Source organism: Otolemur garnettii, unplaced genomic scaffold (assembly GCF_000181295.1).
Source record: "Otolemur garnettii isolate 467f Iridium unplaced genomic scaffold, OtoGar3 scaffold00012, whole genome shotgun sequence".
Lineage (NCBI taxonomy): Eukaryota > Metazoa > Chordata > Mammalia > Primates > Galagidae > Otolemur > Otolemur garnettii.
In genome coordinates this window covers 27,796,359-27,810,445 of record NW_003852407.1, presented here as the reverse complement: position 1 = coordinate 27,810,445, position 14,087 = coordinate 27,796,359, and the positions used below count along the sequence as shown (strand labels likewise).

The following is a 14,087-nucleotide window of genomic DNA, read 5'->3' as shown; positions in this document are numbered from 1 at the left end:
TAGTTGTCATTGTTGTTTGGCGGGCCCAGGCTGAATTCAAACCCACCAGCTCTGGTTATGTGGCTGGTGCCTTAGCCACTTGAGCTATAGGTACGGGCCATCCTTGCTTTTCTTAAAGATAATTTTATTTTTCTTCCTTTGCCAGGAAGACCTCAGGAACCATCCTGGGGGTTTTGAATTGCTCTAGTGCACGTTCTAGGTTTTAATCTGACTTCAGGCTGTAGCTGGGACTGGGAAACGAGGTTTCACTTGCATGAAACAAGGCAGTGTGTGCTCTGTGCGTGGAGGCACCAGGCTAACTGGTCCCCACCTGGAAGTTCTCCAGGTCTCGCCAGTCTGGTGACCTGGCCTGGACGGTGTACACTGCTTCTCTGGGATTTCGTCCACAATCTCACAAGCCTGGTGAAACGAGTCAGGGCCATGCTTACTTTCATTAGCACCTTTGCTGCTGGACAAAGCTTTAGATCCCAAACCAAGCATATATATAATGAATGTGTCCTCAGGCTGAAGCTAAGGCCATTTTGCTTTAAGACGATGTCTCTTCTATTAAGAGCAGACAGCTGACTTTTCTTTCTTCATCTGTGAACACATATGTATTTGTGCAAAACAGTTTGTTTTTTAAGTGAGCACAATCTGATTTGACTTCTGCTAAAGGAGCATCTAGAACCCTGGCTTTACAGTTTGCCAACTTATGAACAGGGTTGTTATGACGTATTTGCCAAGTGGGTAGGAGCTGGTGGTGCTGTGGCCTTTGACATGTTGAAGCTGTGTTAGAGAAATGAAGGGAATAACAGCGGGGTTTCAGAGGTGCATTCTCAGAGAGCCTAGGACTTCAAAGTCAGCACTTTCACAAAAGATGCATAAATGATAGTATCATTCTTGGGTTTATATGTAGTTCTTAAATTTAGCTCACCTTTAAGTAGTCCCCTTTCATAGTTACAAATTACAGGTTTAAATCGGGGCTTTTTAGGACCCCTTTTCTATGTTAGCTGGGCACTATTTCCAGAGCAAAAGCATAACATGTGATGTGGGGAAGAGAGAACCAAGGGATTGGAGGCTTTGCCCAGAAAGTATGAGATCTTAAAACATTTTACAAAGGGGTTTTCCAGATGCCCCAAGGACAGCTCTGCTTTCTTAGCTTCTGTGCCTCATGCCTGTTCCTGCTGGGCCCTGATTGGGCTCTTTACGGCTTTAAGACTTTCCGTCAGCAAAGGAGGCCAAGAGATGTAGGCCCCTGAATCTGTGACTCAGAGTGGGAGGCCTCACTGTGCACACACCTTCCCTGCGATTGTGTCCTCAGACACTAGGAAGCTTTGTGAGGATGGTTTCTGGGCTGTTGACCAGACTGGGAATTGGCATATTAAACAGATCACGCCCTCTAATAACTGTATAGAAAAGCATTGAGTGGAAGGTCTCGAGCTCTCCGGGAAAAGTCCAGAAATACTCGCCCCACCTAGTGAGGGCATTCAGCTATCATTATGTACTTGCTGTTGGCTATTCATGGTTCGTCCCCAGAGACACACAGGAGGGGCAGCATGGACCTCCCTGGAGCAGCTCACTGTCTGGACTGGTGCAGTTTTGTTTGGGGGAGGGAAGTTGGTCATTGGCAGAAAGACATAAGTACCAAAGCACATAAATTACAAGCTTATGGGTGTCTTGTGACTACATTAAGGTGTTATTGGGTTTTTCTGGTCATAATAACTGTCTGAATAGGTATGAAGTAGTCGTGACCTCAGCTCCCCCATCAGCTTGTAATTGAGGTATCTGTGATGCCCTCTCTGCCCCCATACCTATGAGGGGTAAGGGTGTCATTCAGTGGCCCAGGTTGTAGCCACAAAGAGAGATTCTTGCTTAGGGGACACGAGCCATATAGAAAATTTCTTTTTGTGAGTAGTTAGGCAGTCGACCTCGGTGTTTCCTAGATCTGCTCCTGCTCTTAGATCTCACACTGTGCTCCCAGAGAACCCAGAACTGGTTCTTGGTATAGATGTAACATGTATGTACTATGTACGTTATCTACCTGTTTGTCCTTGCAAATCTTTTGCTCTTTCTCCAGTCTCAATTTGCCAGGCTAATTAGCCCCCTTTCCTTTTGCTTGTTGATCCTTAAAAGACGCTTATTCGAGGGTAAAGGAGACGACTTATTACTTGGAGTTGGTTGTGATCATTTCCATCCCATGTTCCTTGATGCAGGAGAGTAAGATGAGTAAGTGGAACTTTAGGAGACAATTCTCACCACCTTAGGACTGGGTGGGATGACCTGTCTGATGGCCCTGATGTCCCGCTCACTGGAATTCCCTGGGAGCCTTTAAAAGCCTCTTACCCAGACACACCCAGGCTAGCCATTCAGAATCTGTTGAGGCAGGTATAGCCTTCAGTGATATCTTTCTTTTTATTTATTTATTTTTTTTTTTTGAGACAGAGCCTCAAGCTATCACCCTGGATAGAGTGCTGTGGCATCACAGCTCACAGCAACCTCCAACTCTTGGGCTCAAGAGAGTCTCCTGCCTCAGCCTCCCAAGTAGCTGGGACCATAGGCGCCTGGCTATTTTTTGGTTGCAGCCGTCATTGTTTGGTGGGCACGGGCTGGATTCGAACCTGGCACCTTAGGTGTATGTGGCTGGCGCCTTAGCCACTTGAGCCACAGGTGCCGAGCTGGCTTCAGTGATTTCTATTGTTCCCTGGAGAGTCCACCATGCAGCCAGGGTTGAAAGCATTGACCTAACCCAACATCCATGTGGTGGGCAAGTCCTAACTCTCAGGCTAAAGCCTTGCCCTGCGGCACCCGTGCTTCACATTGTCCTTTGGACTGGATCTGCCCCAGGTGACTCCAAAAGGGGATCAGCCCTGATAGAGATAGCCTCACTGGTCAGCAGGGACAGCGGGAATCCTCTCCCCTAGCACTCTGCTTCCCAGGCTAAGGACAGATGGGCCCTCCCAGAAGAGCTGATGAGGGTGTCCTGCCCACGCACGGCCCCCCACCCTGCCCCTCTCTCCTGGGGTTCTCCGAGTTGCTGCCAACCAGAACAATGACAGCATTAGGCAGGGCCATTCAGTATGGTCAGGCCTCTGGCTCACTTCTACCAGTCTGTTAGTTTGGATGGTTGACCACTGTTCTCACCCTTGAAATAAGTCCATCGACCCCCTTGGTGCTGAACACATTAACTTCCATGTGAGTTATGAACTATTTTTCAAGTTTTTACATTGTCCTTTTTACATTACTAATTTTCAAGTTTTTATGTTACTTTTTTATTGGTGTATGTTTTAGGAGGGTTCTGTTTTCAAAGTTTTTATTCTGTTTTCATAATAAAACGCCATGCTCCAAGGAAAATTGTTCTTAGTGTGTGGCAGTCACACACTAAGAGTGTTAAAAGACACTCTGGAGACACTGGCCCTGGGTCCTGCCTCTCCTAGTCTTCCATCTGCCCAGCCACACATTTTTCTGTGTGATTTTTTTTTTTCCCCCTCTCTTCCTCCTGTGACCTTTCCTTAAGCTTTTAGAGTAAATGGTTTTATTCTAACAGTACCGCTGTCACAGCCCTGGGGCCCAGGAGCATACAGTGATTTGCACCTGCAGATGAACTATTGGTTATTCCTTAATCATAAATGGATTAATTGGGTCCAAGTAGGTACCTACAGATGTGCAATCATTATGACTTCCTTGCTCAGAGCCAAGCGTTCAAAGGATATTGTAAAATGAGCCTGGGTACTTTTGGGAGGCTGACTTAGCGTGAGCATTAACGGTGAACCACATCAGCCTCAAGGGTGCCCGTGGGGAAGGGCCTGGGGGGCTCTGCGAGCATGTTGCATCTGGAGACTAGACATAAACACCTCCGTTTGATGATGTCAGTGAGTGATGCTTTTGCTTTGAGCCCTGCCAGGCTCTTACTGAATGTCTGCTTGGTTAGGAAGGTAGTATGCTATTTTGGTCCAAGGCTAAATATTATTTGTCAGCCATTAAAATATGCAAAGACCTCTGCTAGTTAACTGTGCCCCTTGATAAGGAGTTTGCATAGAAATGGGCTTAGTTTAGGAGGCAAATTGCAGGGTGAAAAGTGGCTGGTTAAGACTCACCTCCTCCTCAGCGCAGCCTCCTGGGGATAGGTCAAGGGGGAAAATACATACTTTGGAAGCATCTAGCAAGGTGGTGGGAGCGGAGATGGGCACCACCGAGTTACACTACAAGTTCACAGGGCTCACCCTGGAGGCAGCAAAGGGTCCTGTCTTAGGAAGGGCAGGCTATCACTTTGCGGCAGGATGAATTCTTTATGATGGCTATTGGTAGTCCCTTCCGAGCTCTCTATCTCCATCTCAGAGAATCTCCTGGTTTGTTCCATTCACAAAGTAGAGAAAGACATGTGCTGAATATAAAGGAACAGGTGGGCATTTGGGCTTTTTTATTCCCATCCAGAAATCTGGACTTTAAGTGCTCCTGTGCACACACACAAGCGTGTCTCTGCCTTTATTGAGACTGCTACAGCAAAGTGCCATAATAAACCAGGCGGCTTATAAACATTAGAAGTTGGTTTTCTCGGCTCGGCGCCTGTGGCTCAAGCGGCTAAGGCGCCAGCCACATACACCTAAGGTGGCGGGTTCGAATCCCCATCCCGGGCCCGCCAAACAACAATCATGGCTGCAACCAAAAAATGGCCAGGCGTTGTGGCGGGCGCCTGTAGTCCCAGCTACTTGGGAGGCTGAGGCAGGAGACTCGCTTGAGGCCAGGAGTTGGAGGTTGCTGTGAGCGTGATGCCATGGCACTCTACCCAGGGGGACAGCTTAAGGCTCCGTCTCAAAAAAAAAAAAAAGTTGATTTTCTCACAGTTCTGGAGACTGGAAGTTCAAGACCCTGATACCAGCGTGATTGGGGGCTGGGGAGGGCTCTTTCCTGGGTTACAGAACGCTGACTTCTTGTATCCTCACAGGGCAGGAGGGGAGCTAGAGAACTTGGCGAGCCGGGCTCCCAGGGCACTAATCCACTCATGAGGGAATCGTGTCCCAAAGACTCCACCTCCTAATGCCATCACAGTGGGGGGTAGGGTTTGAAAATAGGAATTTGGGGAGGACACAGACATTTAGTTTTTAATAATTGTGTGTGTGTGTGTGAGCGTGCACCTGTTCAACCCAGGAGGAGTATTATCCCATATGCTAGCTTTAAAAAAATCTTCCAACTTGTAAAAAGATATATTCTATTTTGGTTATTTCTTAAATAAGCACCTCTCCTCTCAATCTGTGAAGGCTAGATGCAGCTTTTAGAAAGGGGAGTTGTCAGGATGCTTTTGTGGATGGGCCTGTTTCACTTGGGTGACTACCCTGGCCCTTGGGCTGCCCTGCAAGGCCTCCTGTGCTCCACCCTGCAGCCCCAGACTGTGCAGGGCTTAAGGAATTGTTAATGGGATTCCTCAAGAGTCATTCATCATCCCATGGGTTCCCCCTTGACTCTGAGTCCTTGAGGATAAGAGTCGAGCCTGGTTCACCTCTGTGTCCCCAGTGGGCTAGGCTTGCAGTCGTGTTGGTGGCATGGATGTGTTGAGAGGATGGACCTGCCTGGGCTTTACTGGGGTCTGGACTGTATCTGAGCTGCCCTAGGACCTCCTTAGGGTAACTGAAGGTGAATGCACAGATAGGCTCTTGCTCTGTTGCCCAGGCTGGAGTGCAGTGGCATCGTCATAGCTCACTGCAGCCTCCAACTAATCCTCAACTGATGTTCCTGCCTTGGCCTCCCAAAGCGCTGGGATTACAGATGTGAGCCACTGTGCAGGCACTGAGGAGTATTGTTTAAAGGATTTGAATACCAAAAGGTTAAGAAAGGTACTCAAAAAATTGATGGAGTCTTGGAATAGTTTACAGAGATGACTTTCTGATTGTCTTATAAAAGTAGAATAAGATACAAAGCAAGAGGAATCAGGGATGTTGGTTAGAACAAGTACACACAAACTTTTTAAAAACCAGTGTTTCATTCTTCTATAAGCAGCGGTTCTCGACCTGTGGGTTGCAACCCATAAGAACTGTATTAAAGGGCCGCAGTATTAGGCAGGTTGGGAACCACTGTTTTATAGGCTAAATCAGAATGTAGTTATAATTGCATGTGATTTTTTTTGTTTTTTGAGATAGTCTCACTCTACCACCCTGAGTAGAGTGCAGTAGCATCCTAGCTAACAGCAACTTCAAGTTCCTGGGTTCAAGCAATTCTCTTGCCTCAGCCTCCTGGGTAACTAGAAGTACAGGCACTCGCCACAATGCCTGGCTAGTTTTCTATTTTTAGTAGAGATGAATTCTCACTCTGGTTCAAACTGGTCTTGAACTACTGAGCTCAACCAGTCCTCCTGCCTCAGCCTCCCAAGATAATTGCATATTCTTTGTTTTTTATTTCTGATTGTTTTGGCACATCTAATCTGAGGTTACAAATTACCTGTCCTTATTCTAAATTTTATCAAATGTAATTTTAAAAAGACTTAGCTTTATATTTTTAGCCTCTTCTTTAAAGACTCAGTTGAACTTTCTCTGTCCATCCACATCCACCAAATCATTTACTATAAAATTATGGCCCTTGTTCAAGTGGATTTATTTTAAGTTACCACCACACCACCCTGCTCCATTTACTTTGATATTCTTAGTTAAGTAGGACCAGTTCTTACTTCAGCCTGGTAAAAGAAAGTGGTAGATTGAGGAGGTGTTAGCAGGTGTCTGCAGTCCTTTAGCGGCCCAGAGGAGTTACTTTTTGCATAATCATGCCGCATACTTATTCTTAGGGATCTCTGAGAAACTCTCCCAATGGAATAATTTCTTCCTTGTTTCTAGTTGCTCTGGAAATCATAGCCATCCATAGACTATAACGTTTTGATTGGATCCTAGTGATTTTGCAGATTTATTTAATGGAGTTTTAAAAGGCGATATTTATGAGTTACCTAGTTCAGAGCACTGATATTTGAATACTTAACAGTATAATCTAATGCTTTAGAAAAACTGCACACAGTAACCAAGTTATACTACATGTTATAAGAGGCATCTCGTCTTTTTTTTTTTTTGGTCTTTGGGGAAAATTGTAGCTATAAAAAGGGCCACTTTCTTAATCACCACAAAGAGGTCTTCTACCAGGGAGAATGTTCGGAATTCAGCCAGGCAAGATGAGCTTGGTGTTCACTGTGCAGGGAGGGCGTGAACGTGGCATCCTCTTAGGGACAGCTTCTGTCCCATCTTTATTGTTGTTGGTGGTGTTGCAGTTTGGCCGGGGTCAGGTTCAAACCCACCACCTTCGGGATATGGGACTGGTGCCCTACTCACTGAGCCACAGCCGCCACCCCCCCTTTTTTTTTTAATGTGGACTTCATTTTTAAAGGACAGTTTTAGATTTACAGAAATGTCTGATCAGTTTCACAATATAGTTTTAACTGCTAGAATTTTTTCCTTCCTTCTCTTTGCAGACGTCGCCTCATCTCCCAGAGATCTTCTTTGGAGACCCTGGAAGACATTGAGGAGAATGCCCCTCTCCGGAGGTAAGTTCTCGATGTTTCCATTTACACATATGTGAATTATTTGTAGTATAAATGTACAACCAAAAATTGATGATTTTTTAAGTAAGTCCTTGATATACAGAATTAAATTTAAAAATGATTGTCTGAATCCCGGGATCTGTGGAACATACTCCTGGTTTGGAACTCAACCTCAGCATCAGAGCTAGAAAATGATTCAGTCTCAATTATGTATTAGAAAAGCTGCCATTTGCGTGTGAATTTGGGTGCTTTTCCACCTGTGGTTTCCTTGTCATTTTTCAAAGCTGCTGCTCCATGGAAGTCCTTTCCGCAGGTGCAGTTATACAGTATTTGTGGGCCTGGACTTCATTTCCAGATGGAGGGACACCAGAGCTCCTTAGGAGGAGCCCTGATGTCATTCCCTAGCTCATTGCTGCGGAAGCCCAATCAGGATGCTGTGAGTGCTCCCTTGGGTCTGAAGGTGCTCCCTTTCTCTCTTGGAATTTGGAATGTGTTTGCGAGGCATCTTTCTGGGTGACAGCAATTGCTGTGATGTGCTGTGCCTGGCGGGTCCCTTTCCAGTAATCCAGCCACAAGATCTCCTGGGCCCTCCTGTGGAGGAAGAAGCTCATGTACCTGCTTCCATCCCCCTTGCAGACTGGAGCTGGGTGGGGCAGTGGTGGGCGCTCCACCTTCGGCCGAAGGATCTAGAAAGATGGATGCAGGGTCTTCATAGAGACTGCAGGGCAGGTGGCAGCAGGAAAGATCAGGGAGGATGTGAGTGCCCAGGGACGGGCATGGGAGGGAACCCAAATCTGCCCCTAATGTGCCTTGGCCCTGACCAGGGTGGGGGGAGTCCCTGGCTCCTCTCTTTGAGCCTGAGAGGGTCTGTTAGAGGGGAGAGCCTTGCCCTGGAGCCGGCTCCTGCCATGTCCACGGGCTTCCCCCACGTGAAGAGCACAGACAGCCTGGGGCCAGAGCAAAAGCTTTAGGTGACCAGCATCTCATCCCCCATGTCATCCCAAAGACAAAGTCAGGACCAAACAGTCCCATCTCCACTTTTAAAGTCTTTTTTAAAATGTGGGTGAATGGCGTGTGGCTGCTGCCTGGTGAACGTGGCTTGGGCACAAGTATTCTTCTATGAGGCACTAGTCAGTGTTGGGAGAAGGCTGTTCCCCTGCAGGAGTCATACCAAAATTAAAAATCAAATTAGGGAGTTGGCTTTGGTCCAAACTCAGCCAGCCTCCAGGAAAAGTGTTCTCAGGCCATGTGAGGTGGCTGTCTGGCCAAGGTTCTCCTTGCCACAGACAGGAAAATCAGTAAATAAAGCTGAGAACCGCCTGGTGTTTCAAGAGGCTGCTGGAAGCCAAGGTCCTTGGAAGAATAAAGAAGATGGTAACCCTGAGCCAAAGGAAACCAGGTGGTTCAGGGGACAGGCTGAAATGTTCCCTCCTCAAGGATTCCTGGAGAGGGCTGTGACGCCTCAGGGCACAGGTGTCCTTTGTCTGGGAGTAGTTAAGGGGAGGCCCAGGGAAGACCTATGTTCCTGGTTGGTGTCCCCTCCATCCCATTCTGTCCTCAAATCTGTGCAGGCTGGGCCGCTGCTCTTTGCTCCTCAGCCCTGTGGTAGCGCAAACTGGCTTTACTCACCTCTTACTTGAGAATATGCTACACTGAATCCAGGTGAATCTTGTATTGTTCTAAGATTTTAAAACTTAAGTCAGAAACAAAGGGAATTCGGGCAGTTTTAGAAATCTTTATTTCCCGCATGGACTTTTTTGGAATTTAAAAAAGATTCTCATATTTACTTAGAAATCTACTTACTCCTAGAAAATAAAATAAAGCATAGTGTAGAAGAGATGTTAGTTTTGGGGGACCTGAGTTTGTGGCCTCACTCCTCAAACTAGAAATTTGCTTAGTGCCACTGGAGCCTCAGCTTTCCCTTCTGTAAAATGGGAGAGTTGAATAGGCTAATCTCTGAGGTCCTTCCCAATCCGTGAAGTGAAGGTACTAATAATGATGTGGAAGTGTTTTGGGAATTGTGGGGGCTGAAGGCTATATGCCCAACTTGCTTTTAAGCTTCACCCAAGAACAAATTGCTCCAAGGCATCTATTAAACCTTTTGCATAATTAAGTGTATCCTATAATCAGTGCTGACAGGAAACAGCTAATCTTTCATTAAATTAGTTTTTAATTTAATTCTATCCTAATTTAATTTTGCGTCACTTTAAATGCATGTTTTTAAATGGGAGTTTACATGTTAACGCAGGCAGCTTTGAGATTAATTGGTTCTTTGCTTAACCTGCACAACCTGGGCGCTTGGTATTCCAGTTGCCTTGGCGATTGTTGCTAACACCACGATTCTCTTAATGCAGTTCTTAGATTCCCTGGTGGTTTAGTTGAATGCTTAAAAATATGAAAGACGACAAACAGCTTGCTGAACAAAGGGCTAGATTAGTAGGGTGTATAGGTAGTTAAAAGTGGGGGCTGATAAGGAAATCAAAGACCTTGGTTAAGTTGCCCTTGTTAGAAGTCCTACTTTCCTCTTGCATATCATGTTAGTGCATTTCCTGTGTCCACCTAGAACTCTGAGAATCAAACATTTACAATGAGAAGACTTGGACTGAGGAGTTTACCACCTGCCGGGTAGTTTGGCTTCCCCATATCCAAAAATAAGGAATTAGGCCACCTCTCCTAGGTGTCAACAAAAACCTCAGTTTGTCCACGGCGGTGAATGTGGCAACCATCAGCAGCTGCCCTGGTTTTCCAGACTGTCTGAGTTGACGGGTGCTGGTGGCCACAGCTGTTAAAGTCAGCACAGCTGCCTCCTTCCCCTGCTGGTATGGATGGCCACCTGTGGCCCTTTTGCCGATGTGCAGTTTCCACCGGAAGGCTGAAGAATTTGGGGCCCCTCTTTCTGGGTACGGGTGGCAGGGAGCAGCTCAGGTCATCCCTCCCCTGCTGCATCAGTGCCAGCTTCCTGCAGCTGGAAGGTGGCAGGAGGAAGGTGCCAGAGTGTGCTGAGGTGGCAGGATCTGTGTGCAGCTGGAACCTGCTCACTGCCCTCCTTTTGGCCCGCTGCCCTGAGACTTGCTGGCCCCAGGAAGCTCTGCTTTTGGGGAGGGAAATGGAAGAAGGGTATAAGGGCACTCCTGAACTCTTAGCCCTGTCCGGACGCCACTAGAGACATATTTCTATGCTTTCCAAGATTCTCTTCTCTCCAGCAACTTCATGTTTCTAGAATATTGTGTGTGAGAGACAGTTGGGAACCTGCAGGCTCAAGCACTCATTCTGGAGCTAAAACCGAGGCAGTTTGGGGTTCTGGGTCTCCTTCCAGAGCAGCACCATGAAGACAGACTCCTTCTGCCTAAATGCTGAGCCCATTAGATCTGGGATTGGAAGGCTGGAGTGAGTAGGGGGAGGGGGTGGTGGGCACCATCCCTTCCTCTCACCCTGTCGGAGGAAGCCGGTAGGAATCACAGGGCTTCTGTAAGCTTTTAAACATCATTGAAAGCCAAGAATTCAGGACGTTTAATATGGGCTGTGGTTTTAAGGATAAAGGAGGCACCCTTTGTTGCTAATGGTTTATGAATAATGAGAGCACTGGAAATTCGAATGTGAATCCTTATGTGTATATGTAAATAATGTCTGTTGTATTGAATAGGCATGGAGCTTACAAAGTTTTCATGTTTAACCCTTATGACACCAGCAGGGGAGGATGGGAAGTACAATAATAAATCAGGGTCAACAGTAAGTTTGGGAGGAGAGGCCAAGAGGACCATGGTGTCTGCCCCTGTGTAGTGGACAGCAATCAAAGGTGGGGCTTTCCTCCTCTGGACCCATGGCCCGTGAAACTCCTTTTTCCTGATGAAAGCCACCAAATAAATACCCGATATGATGCCTTTGTTTTGGTTTAAATTTATTTACTTTAGTGTTATTTATTCAAGTTGAATTACATTTTAAGATCCTATTTCTTTTTTTTTTTTTTTGAGACAGAGCCTCAAGGTGTCCCCCTGGGTAGAGTGCTGTGGCATCACAGCTCACAGCAACCTCCAACTCCTGGGCTCAAGCGAGTCTCCTGCCTCCGCCTCCCAAGTAGCTGGGACCACAGGCGCCCGCCACAACGCCAGGCTATTTTTTGGTTGCAGCCATCGTTGTTTGGCGGGTCTGGGCTGGATTCGAACCTGCCACCTTAGGTGTATGTGGCTGGCACCTTAGCCACTTGAGTCACAGGTGCCGAGCCAAGATCCTATTTCTTATGGGGAAAAATGCTTCAGCACCCTCCCGGCAGGCCTTGTGGGGAGCTTGCCCTTACTAGCAGGGTGGGATGAGATGCATTGCTCCTGAGCCCCTGGAGGTGGGCCCCTGGGAGAGGGCAGAGGCTGAGGCTACTCTGGGAGGTCTGCAGCCTTGCCTGTTCCTCAGTCCAATTCCCAGACGTGACCACCCGCCTCACCTTCCCCAACTGAGCCTCCTTGCTAGAGTCATCTTGTTCTTCCTCTCCCTAAATCCTCAAAGTGTAGAACTGACCGAATTCAGGTGACAACCCAGCCCAGACCTCAGTGTGGGCTTTGGGAAGCTGGGTACTGCTTCTCTGGAACTCGCTTTCTGAAGCACAGACTCCTGGGTGCCCATATCCTACGGCAAGAGCCAGTTCTTGGGGCCCGTGGCCAGAAAAGTTATGGTAGCAAAACCCAAAACAGGGAAGTCATAGCTCCTTTTATCAAGCAAAGACTAAGCTTCAGACTCTTATTTGTTGGGCTTTTTGTTGTTGCAGTTTTGTAACTTACAATTTGCTAGGTAACTGTGAAGACACCACACAAATAACATCTCTTTGGCCTATGGTCTGTGTGCCAGTCCCATAGTACAAAGAAATATTTATGCCAGGGAAAGAAGAGTATTTGAATTCAAGTCACTTTAGTTCAACAAATGTTTATTTAAAATTTATCAAAAAAAAAAAAAAGAAAAGAAAGAAAGAAGCCCTAAGAAATACCCAGCAACTAGCTGAGTCTCTGCTTCTCATTCAGTTTAAAGCTGTGACTTCCAGGCACAGATGGGGAATTTGATCATTGAGGCAACTGTCCAGAGGAATTCAGGCCAAAGTCCTACTACAGAAGAAAAATGATTCAGGGATGTTTTTAAACTGAATTTTCCAGTGTCTCTCCCCCCTCCCCTTAAGTCCTTTAAATGTGCAGTTTTCTGTTCCCTTTACCTGTGTTGATATAGGAGAATCCTTTTTAAGATAACAATAAAGAATAATGTCTTTGGAATCTGCTTGCTTTATTGCAACTGGGGACAATGGTTTTCATTACCCGGCATTTCAGGGACCCATATAAAATATTATCAGTATCATCAAGGAAGTTGTCTGTCATTAGGGATTTTTTTTAAGCTTCCTTGCTTCCAGCCGTATTGTCTGCATTATCCCTGCGACTCCTGCCTGCCTTGGGGTGACTCAAACCATTTGTCTGATCTTTCCTTCCTGTCTTTGTGTAGAGATTTCTCAGCTGTCCAGCGGGCAACTGACTGTGTTTTGAAATGACTTTATTTTTCAGATGTCGAACTCTCTCAGGTTCGCCCAGACCAAAGAATTTTAAGAAGATTCATTTTATCAAGAACATGCGGCAACACGACACAAGGAACGGCAGGTATTGCCCTGACTTGAGAGCTGCCCAGCGGCGGGAGGGGCAGGGCGGTGGGGGGGGGCAGGGGCTCAACGGGCCACAGCCCAGCAAAGCTGAGCACACACTTTAAAAATGAACAGCACCTCCTGGAATCTCCCCGGATAATTTCTACCCCACTTACGCCAAAATCACCCAAAGGAGTCTGTAGAGAATAATGCTCCCTAAGGCTTAGTGAGATGTTCAGACCAACAACAAACTGAACTTTTGAATGCAAATATTTTTTATAGAAACCTTTGAATAGAAAAAGTCGAGTTTTTATGGGTTTTTGTTTGTTCTCCCGCTTTGTTGGTTTTCTTTTTGTTTTGCACCATCACTGTGTGCTCTGGTTGATAACTACCCGCCAGATCTCTGCCTGAACTTGGTTTTGGCTCTGGCTTTCACTCCGGTGAGGAAAGTAGAATCACAATGTTGCCAGCAGATTCTTTCTCAGAGCTGATTCTCATTTCAGGGCCTGCTGACATCTGGAGTATGTACTGCTTTCTCCAGCTCTCAGTTGTTCTTTGGAAGTGCCATTAAATAAAAATTATTGTAGTTGAAATTTATATGGCTTTGATATTAAAACTCTACAGAGTTTTAAACCTCTAACAAACAGATCAGAATCTGGTTGCCAGTGTGCTTATGATTGAATGACTAAATCCCTTCGTCTCAGGCCTGACAGTGCATGTGAACAGTGCAAGATCTCTGGGGTCCCCTGTGCTCTGTTATCCTTAGGGGGGCAGCTCCACACCACCAACTTGAATGGCTGAGTTAGAGACACTGCCTAGAATGCAGGTCCTAATGCAAAGATGGTCTTATTTAATCTCCTTCGGACTTGTGGAAGATGGTAGGAACCCCACTGATACTGTCCAGTCCATACAAAATTAAACTGTTGGGACAGCACCTGTGGCTCAAGGAGTAAGGTGCCGGCCCCATATGCCAAGGGTGGCAGGTTCAAACCC

At 46.5% G+C, this 14,087-nt stretch overlaps 1 protein-coding gene across 1 annotated transcript in view; it reads left to right on the top strand.

Moving 5' to 3' along the window:
* Positions 1-14,087, top strand: part of CABLES1 (Cdk5 and Abl enzyme substrate 1) — a 102,033-nt gene that overhangs the window by 26,579 nt on the left and 61,367 nt on the right. The window contains exons 2-3 of the mRNA XM_023510249.1: positions 7,421-7,492; positions 13,021-13,113. Coding sequence (XP_023366017.1) covers positions 7,421-7,492; positions 13,021-13,113 — 165 coding nt within the window. The remainder of the gene's footprint in view (positions 1-7,420; positions 7,493-13,020; positions 13,114-14,087) is intronic.